This window comes from Sus scrofa, chromosome 1 (genome assembly GCF_000003025.6).
Source record: "Sus scrofa isolate TJ Tabasco breed Duroc chromosome 1, Sscrofa11.1, whole genome shotgun sequence".
In the NCBI taxonomy this organism is placed as follows: Eukaryota; Metazoa; Chordata; class Mammalia; order Artiodactyla; family Suidae; genus Sus; species Sus scrofa.
In genome coordinates, this window is record NC_010443.5 from 36,993,141 (window position 1) to 37,003,732 (window position 10,592).

Consider the following 10,592-nt stretch of genomic DNA (forward strand, 5'->3'; position numbering starts at 1 on the left):
TGCTATACAGCATGGTGACCCAGTCATACATATATGTATACATTCTTTTTCTCATCCTATCTTCCATCATGTTCTTTCACAAGAGACTGGACATAGTTCCCTGTGCTGTAGAGTAGGACCTCATTACATATTCATTCTAAATGGAAAACAGTTTGCATCTACCAACCCCAAACTCCCCGTCCATCCCACCTCCTCTCCCCATGTCCTTAGGCAATCACAAGTCTGTTCTCTATGTCCATGAGTCTGTTTCTATTTTGTAACTAAGTTCATTCATGCCATATTTTAAATTCCACATATAAGTGATACATACGGCATTTCTCTTCCTTACTTCACTTAGTATCTCTAGTTGCATCCATGTTGCTGCAAATGACATTATTTTGTTCTTTTTTATGGCTGAGTAGTATTCCACTGTGTATATCTACCACATCTTCTTAATCCATTCATCTGTTGATGGACATTTAGGTTATTTTGATGTCTTGGCTATTGTAAATAGTGCTGCAATGAACATAGTATTGCGTGTATCTTTTTGAATGAGAATTTTGTCTGGATCTATGCCCAGGAGTGGGATTGCTAGGTAACATGGTAGTTCTATATTTAGAAACTGTATAAGTTTTCTGAGGAACCTCCATATTGTTTTCCATAGTGGTTGTACCAATTTATATTCCCACCAACAAGGAAGGAGGTTTCCCTTTTCTCCACACCCTCTCCAGCATTTGTTATTTGTAGACTTATTAATGATGGCCATTCTGACTGGTGTGAGGTGGTACTTGATTGTAGTTCTGATCTGCATTTCTCTAATAATTTGTGATGTTGAGCATTTTTTCATGTGCCTACTAGCCATCCATATGTCTTCTTTGGAGAAATGTCTAGTTAGGTCTTCTGTCCATTTTTTTCGACTGGATTGTTTGGGTATTTGCTGTTGAATTGTATGAGCTGTAGGTATATTCTGGAGATTAGGCCATGGTCTGCTGCATCATTTGCCAAGATTTTCTCTCATTCTATGGGTTGTCTTTTCATTTTTTTTAGTGGTTTTCTTTGCTGTACAAAAGCTTCCGAGTTTATTAGATCCCATTGGTTTATTTTATTTCTATCATCATTATTCTAGGATGTGGATCAAACAAGACGTTGCTGTGATTTATGTCAAAGAGCATTCTGCCTATGTTTTCCTCTAGGAGTTTACAGTATCTGCCTTAAATTTAGGTCTTTAATCCATTTTGAGTTTATTTTTGTGCATGGTGTAAGAGAATGTTCTAATATCATTCTTTTATATGTAGCTGTCCAGTTTTCCCAGGACCACTTATTGAAGAGACTGTCTTACCTCTACTGTAGGTTCTTGCCTCCTTTGTCATAGACTAGATGACCACAGATGCTTGGGTTTATTTCTGGGAAGACAGCCCTTTTTTCAATGAAGGGACAGATATAAATTATGGTACAACTGCTAAACTAAAATTTAAAAACTAATATGTGAATACTGGAAATAAATCCAACTTTCCAAAACCAAAATTTTTCCAAAATATCTTTTTTATTCAATTGCTCCTAGAACCAGACACAAGTAACTATAAAAATATAAATAAAAATATAACATTTGTAGCTCTTCTCTTCAAATCCAAAGTTCTATTTATAAGAATACTACTCTAATAAAAAATACAAATTAAACTCACCTTTCCATAAGTTTCCTGACTACTGGTGAACTGACCTCCAAAAAGTGAAAGCAAAGACTTTATTTCCTATATTGAGAATATTAGAGAGAGAATACATTTTAACATAGCGAACTTAGTCTACTGAGATAGTTATATTACAATTTTTTAAAAAGAGTGGGTTGATTATTCAAAGCATTTAAATGTCAAATACCAGGCAAATTACAACTCTGAATTCTGAAAAAATGTTATAGTTACAACCATGAAATTTCTGCAAAATTTTACACACACACAAAAGAGTTCTAAAAAAATGTTAGTCACAACCATGAAATTTCTGTGAAATTGTAGACCAATAAAAAAAAAAAGTTTTCAGGAGTTCCCGTAGTGGCACAGTGGTTAACGAATCCAACTAGGAACCATGAGGTTGTGGGTTCGGTCCCCGTCCTTGCTCAGTGGGTTAACGATCCGGCGTTGCCATGAACTGTGGTGTAGGTTGCAGACACCGCTCGGATCCCGCGTTGCTGTGGCTCTGGCGTAGGCCGGTGGCTACAGCTCCGATTCGACCTCTAGCCTGGGAACCTCCATATGCCGCGGGAGCGGCGCAAGAAATAGCAACAACAACAACAACAACAACAACAACAACAACAACAAAGTTTTCAGAATGCCCAGATTTTGAAAAGGAAAAAGCAAGTTACAAAAATGATAAATTAGTAAATCTGACAATGGACCAATAAAAATAAAATAGATGATTTGAGATGTTCAGAAAAGAAATAACATGTTTATACCAATGTTTAGGATTCTCATTTCTTCCCTTTGAATATTAATACCATAAACATTTTCCTCCTTGGCATTAGGATTGCAAGTTTTTCAGTAGGAAACAATATACATTATGTTAAACATTTAGGTGGTTTTCAATTTTATCAGTTTAAACAAGGCTAAATACCTATTTTCATAAATATAAGGCTTTTTCATATTTCAGATTCTTTCTTTAGGACAGAGATTCAATAAGTAATGCTACTATACACAGAGATATGAAAAACTTTATGGCTTCTTACAGTATATATTGTACTATTTTTGTAAGTTAAATAGATGAAAATTGGTAATTTTCATTTAATTTTTTGATTACTAACACAGAAAATTATTTTTATTTGTTCACGAGTTGTACTTAGAACCATTCTTTTTCTAGAAACTAAAATCATGAGTGGAATATTAACTTATGATTAAAAGAAGACCAATAAGGAGTTCCCGTCATGGTTCAGTGGTTAACTAATCCAACTAGGAACCATGAGGTTGCGAGTTTGATCCCTGGCCTTGCTCAGTGGGTTTGGGATCTGTTGTTTCTGTGAGCTGTGGTGTAGGTTGCAGACGCTGCTCAGACCTTGCGATGCTGTGGCTGTGGCATAGGCCGGTGGCTACAGCTCCGATTGGACCCCTAGCCTGGGAACCTCCATACACTGAGGGAGTGGCCCTAAAAAAGACAAATAAATAAATAAATATATAAAATAGAAATCAGCTACCTCACAAGATAAGGAGATCTGCAAAGAAAGAAGCAAAGAACCTGGGCTGTTAATACAGTAAGCAGGATGGTGAGGACCACAACACTGTCCTCAAAGTCCAGGGACACAAGGACTTAAGCAAGACTGACAAAGTTGTAATACTTAAAAAGAAAAAATGAAGTTATAGAGTTACTTGGGCTAGAATTATTACCGTTTATTCTATATTAAAGTATATTATGAAATCACCTTTAACATTTAAGACATGAAAGCTTGCTGCTCTTGGAATACACTGTTAAAAATCAGCAACAAGTTAAAGCACAAAGGCTCCGAGAATTTTTTTTAGAAGGTGAAGAATTATTGGAAGTTTTATAGCTCAGCATTAGCACCACTACCCAGAATCTAAGCAAGGACTTAGAAGTGAGAGTCAATGTGATAACCCAAGTTTCAAATTTAAAAGCAAAACACAAATTAAATTGCAACAACAACCTACTTGGGGAAAGCAAAACACAAGATCTTTATTCATTATATGGAAAATTCACTTTCCAGTTGAGAATCATTTTACCTTATGCACAAAACAATTTTATCAGACACTGGATAAAAAAATATGGCATGATCCGGGGCATACCTGATGCATTAATTCACACGAGCTTTTCAGTTTAGCCACTTTTTCAACCATTTGGTTTGCTTTAGAACAGCAATAAAACCCAGGTGTCTGAACTTTTAGTACAACAGGGCAGCTGCCAACTAAAATTGGCTCTGATTAACTGCATAGAGGTAAAACCAGACCACACTTGCATTCTTAATTCTCATTTTAAATCAAAAAGGCAGCTTCCCATTGCAGCTTTCCTGTCTAGCAGTTCTAATACAGCAGAAAGGTACAAAAGTGTAGACTGACCTCTTGATTGCCTTCTCCAAAGAGATCCTATGCCACTCAATTCAACCATTATTAAACAACTAATGTGCAAGTTGTTAATCTGCTATGTCAAGATAAATACATATTTAGCTTAAGGGAGCTTAAGCTCTAGTAGAACTAATATAACATTTAACCTCATAACTTTAATGTGACGTGTAAAAGAGTGAGTGCTCTTAAAGAAGCAAAAAAGTACATTAGAGTAAAAGGAAGAAAAGATTACTTCAGTTTTAGAAAAAAGTTTTAGTGGAAATTCACTTAAGCCCTGAAACACAAGAACAATCTATACAGAGAGAGGACTTTGACTTCCAGTGATGGCAAACTAGGTAATTTAGATTAAGGCCCTGGTGAGAATTAGAAAACCCTGATTTCTGCTTGAAGGTATAAATAGATAATAATCATTACCAAGCCAAGATCCAGGAGAGGAGAGAAATCTTAAGGTGCAGCCACTCTCTCCCTGGGACATTTGCCAATTCCAAAACCAGTTTTGAGGGTGTTCAGCCCTTTCAACAGCATAATGGAGCTAGAGGAACAATAAGAACACAGGACCAGCCACGGGAAAGAAAGGAAGTTTGACAAAGCACCCAGTTTAGATTGGGGTTCCCAAAAGCTATGCACACTGCCAGTGTGTGCAAATCAGAACAGAAACAGAACTTAAAGCCTGAAAATGGGTTCAAGTGATCCTAGATTGCTAATGTTCCTATCTTCAAGAGGATTTACATCATCCTAGCCCTCATTTTTTTCAAATAAATTTTCAAATATATCTGGCATATATTTTAAAAACACCCAGCACACATATGAAAAAGAGCCATGAGAAACAATACAGGAGTTCCCATTGCAGCTCAGCAGAAACGAATCTGACTAGTATCCATGAGGACACAGGTTTGATCCCTGGCCTCGCTTAACGGGTTAAGGATCCGGCACTGCTGTGAGCTGTGGTGTAGATTGCAGACACAGCTAGGATCTCGAGTTGCAGTGGTGTAGGCCAGGGGCTACAGCTCCGATTGCACCCCTAGCTTGGAAACCTCCATATGCCGCAGGTACAGCCCTAAAAAGACCAAAACGACAACAGAAAGAGAAAGAAACAGACCCATAGGACACTTTTATCAGTCACATACTTTAACATAACTGTGCTTCGTCTACTGAAGAGGATAAAAGACAAAATTAAGGATTTGGGAAGATGAAAAAAAGGAAACTGCACATTTGAAAAAGAATCAAGTAAAAAATATGAACATAGGTATTCCCATCGTGGCTCAGCGGAAACAAATCTGACTGGGAACCATGAAGTTGTGGCTTTGATCCCTGGCCTCGCTCAGTGTGTCAAGGATCTGGTGTTGCCATGAGCTGTGGTGTAGGTTGCAGACCCAGCTCAGATCTAGCATTGCTGTGGCTGTGGTGTAGGTCGGCAGCTGTAGCTCCAATTCCACCCCTAGCCTGGGAACCACTATATGCCGTGGGTGTGGCCCTAGAAAGACAAAAAGACAAAAAAAAAAAAAAAAAAAGAATATAACATAAACAAGTATGTGGATAAATCTAAATGAATACTGACTATAAAAAATCAATAGATTGAAGACTGGGATAGGAAAGACCCAAATTAAGAGGGCAAAATTGAGGGAATAATGGGGAATCAATTTTTGCTGCACCAAGTGTGGTGAAAAGGGGTAGGAGGGTGCAGAGGAGAAAATTGTGGGTCTGGAATGCCAGACTAGAGTTCCAGCCTTGGGACATCAAAGACATAAAAGAGAACTGAGCTTTTGGGAGACTGAACTGGCACAAGGGAAAGACACTTATTAAGAAGAATTTAAGAAGGAAGAAACAGGTAAAATCAGCAAGTATTAAGAATGTTATTTTGAAGACTGCAGCCTAACCACTCCATTCTCCCTGCATTGCCTAAATATAGGCACTTACACTCCTTGGCTTCTCTCTAGTTCCACCTCAGTATCCTCTAAGTGGTATCCTCTCTCTGGTACTCGAGAATTATCTTTCTAAAACACAAATGATTGCTAGTCATTTCCTGATTTAAAAGAAAAAAAAAATCTTGTTACTTCCTGACTTGAAAAGAAAAAAAAAAAAAAAGTCAATGCCCCCTCCCCATTAAACCTAAAATAAAATCCAAAGTTCTCATTGTGGTTTGGCAGTAATGAACCTGACTAGTAACCATGAGGATGTGGGTTCAAACCTGGCCTTGTTCAGTGGTTAAAGAATCTGGCATTGCCATGAGCTGTGGTACAGACTGGCAGCTACAGTTCCAGTTCAACCCCTAGCTTGGGAACCTCCATGTGCCTCGGACGCAGCCCTAAAAAGACAAAAATAAAATCAAAATTCCTCCCAATGGTTTCAAAACACTCCAAAATCTGGATCCTACCTACCTCTCTAGCCTTACTGCCTGTTACTTCATCCTCCTCTCTCACACATCCCACACCCCAAACCACCATAATCAACCTGTGCCTCTATGCTCGTTTTAGTTTCTTACTGAAGTGGGCTTTCCAGTCTTTTTCATCCCCAGAATATCTCCTTCATCAACTAAGATCTAATTAAAATATTACTTCCTCCATGAAAATCTATGTCCCTGCACCCCCACCTTGCCAATGCACCTCCCTAGCAGGACATTAGTCCTGAATCAATGCCACAATCTTCCTTCAAAACTCCTAAGGCCATGGAGTTGAACAAAACTGAAGAAAATCACAAAATCTTGGCACAATTACAAATATATGCTCTTCACCCAAAGCTGGGTTTTCAGCATTGCTCTAACACCTGAGTTCTTCTTTATTCAATTGTTTAGCTCTTCACTCCCTCTTTTGTTCAATGATTATTTCAAGTTTTACTATTTTTCTCAATTTTTCCATTCAGCTGCTTGGTCCCCCATCTCTCAAGAAATAACCCTGACTCATTCATTACCCAGAAAACAGGCCCTTGGATAGCTACCCACACCCATCCTAGCTCTCCTCCCCCCATGCTCCCCTTCTATTGAAAGATCAACACCCCCCACCATGTCCTTATATCCATTTTCCCTTTCCCTTCCAGCCTACAAACAAGCCAATTTCTACAAGAGGGATATAGATTCTCCCTAGGTCCCCCTCAAATTATTAACCAATCTTACTTTCCCTTCTTATGTTAAAAAGTAATCTATCTCCCCTCGTTTTCCAGCCACCACTAACCCAAGAAACCTGGCTTCTCCCCACTAAAACTGCACATCAGCTCTAGCAAAATCCTAAAACTTGACTCTCTTGATTTCTATGGTCTCACCCACTTCCTATTCTGACACTTGCCTATTTTCTTGATGATCTCCTCTGCCCATGTCCCCTTAATATCAATGGTTCCAAGTACCTGTATTTGGCCCAACCACTCTTCTGACACTAGGCTTTCTCTGATTAACTTAATTTTCTCTCCTAGTGTTCATATGCAGAATATGCAGGTTATTTACCTGTCCATGAGACTCTAAGATCTACACATACTCACATTCGGTGCCTCCTGGTCATCTCCATTTGATGCTACACCAGCATATCAAATTCAGCATAGCCAAAATTTAAATCTTACACCTGCCTGTACCCTCTATTTTAAATAGAAATACCCTTATATCCATCCCAGCAATCACCCTTGACTGGTCCCTCTTCCCTCAACATTCAATCAATCATAAAGCCCTTATGACTTATCACCTAAATATTTCCCCAGTCGATCCCATCCTCTTATCCCTTGTCCTAGTTCAGGCCTTCCTAATCTATTAATAAGACTATTTCAACAGATTCCTAACTCCTTATTCTTCTCCAATCTATCCTCTATTTTGCTGCCAAAGTGATTTTTTAAAAAAATCTGATTCTGTCACTTCCTTGAAAATTTTTCAATAAAGTCCCCTTCCAAGCTCCAGAGTATTTAAAGTTCTGCATTTTCTGAACACTACCCTCCTCTCCTGCTCTCTTCTTGTAATCCCTTGCTACATATTTGGTAATCCAATAATAATGAACAGCTTGTAATTCTATTTTACTTATGTCTCTCTTTGGCCTAGCTAACTCCTACTCATCTTTTAGATTACAGTTCAAGTGCCATATCCTCCTGGGAGCCATCTTAATGACCAACACTCCCCCCCTCAGGTGGATCAGATTTCCCTTCTATATGCTCTGACATTTTCCTGCATATATCACTGCGTTTACCAACGTTATTTCATAATGCTATGTTTATGCACCTGCTCACCCCTTAGCCTAAACAGTAAACTCCTTTAAGGCAAACATGGTCACCGTTATATCCTCAGGGCCCAGCACATTCGATAACAAGTACTCTGAAAACGTTTCCAGAATCAAAAAATAAAACACTTTCCTCAACTTTTCCATCATCTAACTCTATCACCCACCACCACCACCACTCCCACCCCCACTAAATCTGACCCGAATATTCGATACTTGAAACACTACCCGGAGGATTTCTGTCTGCTGTCTCTATTCTCCGCTTGACTAAGAATTCCTCCAGGAAGAGGACGGGTCATTTTTACCTGCCTAACTCCACTGCCCGGCACCTGGGCAGGGGAGTGAATGAAAATGCTTAGTAAGGCTGAGAGAGGCTGTCTCGGACTTCTCTCTTACACATCCTCCGCCGAGATCAGATCTGTCCCGGGGCCCAAGGACTGCGGGAACTCCTGATGTTCCCGCAAGCACAGACACCCCCTATCCCTGCGGGCTCAGGATGAGCTGGTTGCCTCCACCCCCACGCCAACCCCAACCGCGCCGTCCTCTTCCGCTGAAAGCGGTGGAGGACTCACCGGTAGGCGGAATTCCAGGTGCTCCTGTGCCATGAGCAGCAAATACCTGTTCAAGGAACTCGGCAGCGCCATGGCACCGACCCACGGTGCGCCGGCGCGGCCCGCGGGGCCTTACCCCTTGTTCCCCTACACCATTTCCGCTGAGGCGGAGCCTGAGGAGCCGGAAGCGGAAGTGGGGGGGTTGGACGCTGTCCTGAAGTTCCTCCGTAAGGGTCTTGAGCCCCGAGACTCCCGGAATGGTTGTGTTGCCTGCCAGGTGCTTTCTGCTAAAGATCACGATGTACCACGTGTTGGAGTGAGGATCTGTGTTGTATTCAGGAGCAAGGTGCGGTGAGCCAGTTTTTAGTTCGCACACCTGGAATGTACTACTTTTCCCGCAGTTCTTCAACTCCTGGTTCTTAAAAACTTAACTAAAATTTCACTTTTTTTCCGTGCAGACCTCTCTAAACACTCTAGGCTTTGGGGGCTGACTTAGCTGGACCACTCATTTAACATTTGGTATACTTCTTGTATTCTTGCAATAGCTTTCAAGGATATGTGCCTTGTAAGCCAATTAGAGTGCGCTCTTGAGGAAAGAGATCTCTTAAGATTCATTTTGTGCCTCACAGAAAACAAAGCAGTGTCCACCTCAGAGTAAGTACAATTGATCCTTGAACAACAGAGGTTTGAACTGCTCCGGGTACAATTGTATGTGACTTTTTTTCAGCGAGTGGTGCTATAGTACTACAAGATTAGAAACTGAAGGGCCAACCCTAAAGTTATACACAGATTTTTAACTTTGCAGAGGATGGATGTTCCTAATTCCCCTCACCCACTGCCTGCCTTGTTCAAGGGTCAACTGTGCTTATTAGCTTGTGTTGTTAGATTCCCATGACCAGTCCGCAGCCAACTGTATTATTATGTTCCATGATGGAAGTTGCTTCTAACTATTAACACCAGTACAGATTTCATAGTAGCAGACAGTTAATAAATTTTAACAATTTGCGTATTCTATATCTATGTTGCTGCTTTTGAAAGTACTAAGTCCTTCGTGCTTTTGAGACCTTTTATCTTTTGCATTCCACATATCATACAAAGCACAAGAGTAAGTATTCTGCATTTTCCCCGCATCAAGTGTCAGGATCATAGTTACTGCTTTCTAGTCGTGATTACTAGCATAGGCTGTTGTCAGTCTTGGGTTCAAACTTTAAGTTCCACTAATTACTATCTGGTATGCTCTCAAGCAGATTTCTTTGCTTCTTTTAGCCTGTTTTATCTGAGATGGAATAATACTGCCTCCCTCAATGTACGTAAGGTGTTTAATATAGTGTATGGGGCAATAAATAGCATTTAAGGAGATTTTTCTTCTCTTAACCTCCATGAGAATTCCTCTTAACAAGCCCTCTACTTTTGTTAGGATAGATGTCTTTTTTCTGTTTTGTTTTGTTTTTTAAATGGCTACACCTGAGGCATATGTAGGTTCCCGGGGCCAGGGATTGAATCTGAGCCATAGCTGCAAGCTACACCTCAGCTGTGGTAAGGGCAGATCCTTCTAAGCTGCAGCACAAGGCTGGGAATTGGACCCTACCCCCTCTGCAGCAACCTGAGCTGGTACAGTCATATTCTTAACTCACTGCACCATGACAGGAACTCCCAGGAAAGATGTCTTGATAAGTCCCCTTGAGTCAAGTGAGTCTCTGAGGAGCATATATGTCTCTTGGCCCCAAGGCTTCAGAGAGGGGGAATAAAAGTACTCTCTGACACATGAAAAGGTTATTAACTCTTTTGAGAAGAGGGGTCAAGGTAGGCAGAGAACAAAT

General features: G+C 40.2%; 1 protein-coding gene across 8 annotated transcripts in view; it reads right to left on the reverse strand.

Annotated features, from left to right (window-relative positions):
- The window catches only part of TRMT11 (tRNA methyltransferase 11 homolog), a 71,223-nt gene extending 62,284 nt beyond the window's left edge, over positions 1-8,939 (reverse strand). For 5 of the 8 annotated variants that reach the window (XR_001305933.2, XM_013992581.2, XM_013992584.2 and 2 more), the window contains exons 1-2: positions 8,794-8,939; positions 1,662-1,727 (exon numbers count right to left, since the gene is read on the reverse strand). Coding sequence is in view for 5 of the 8 variants with exons in the window: in XM_013992581.2 (XP_013848035.1) it covers positions 1,662-1,727; positions 8,794-8,865 (138 nt within the window). In the remaining 3 variants the exon portion in view is untranslated. Of the gene's footprint in view, positions 1-1,661; positions 1,728-4,448; positions 4,567-8,793 lie in introns of all 8 variants that reach the window. The other 3 variants (XR_002343018.1, XM_013992585.2, XM_013992583.2) reach the window with 3 other exon arrangements.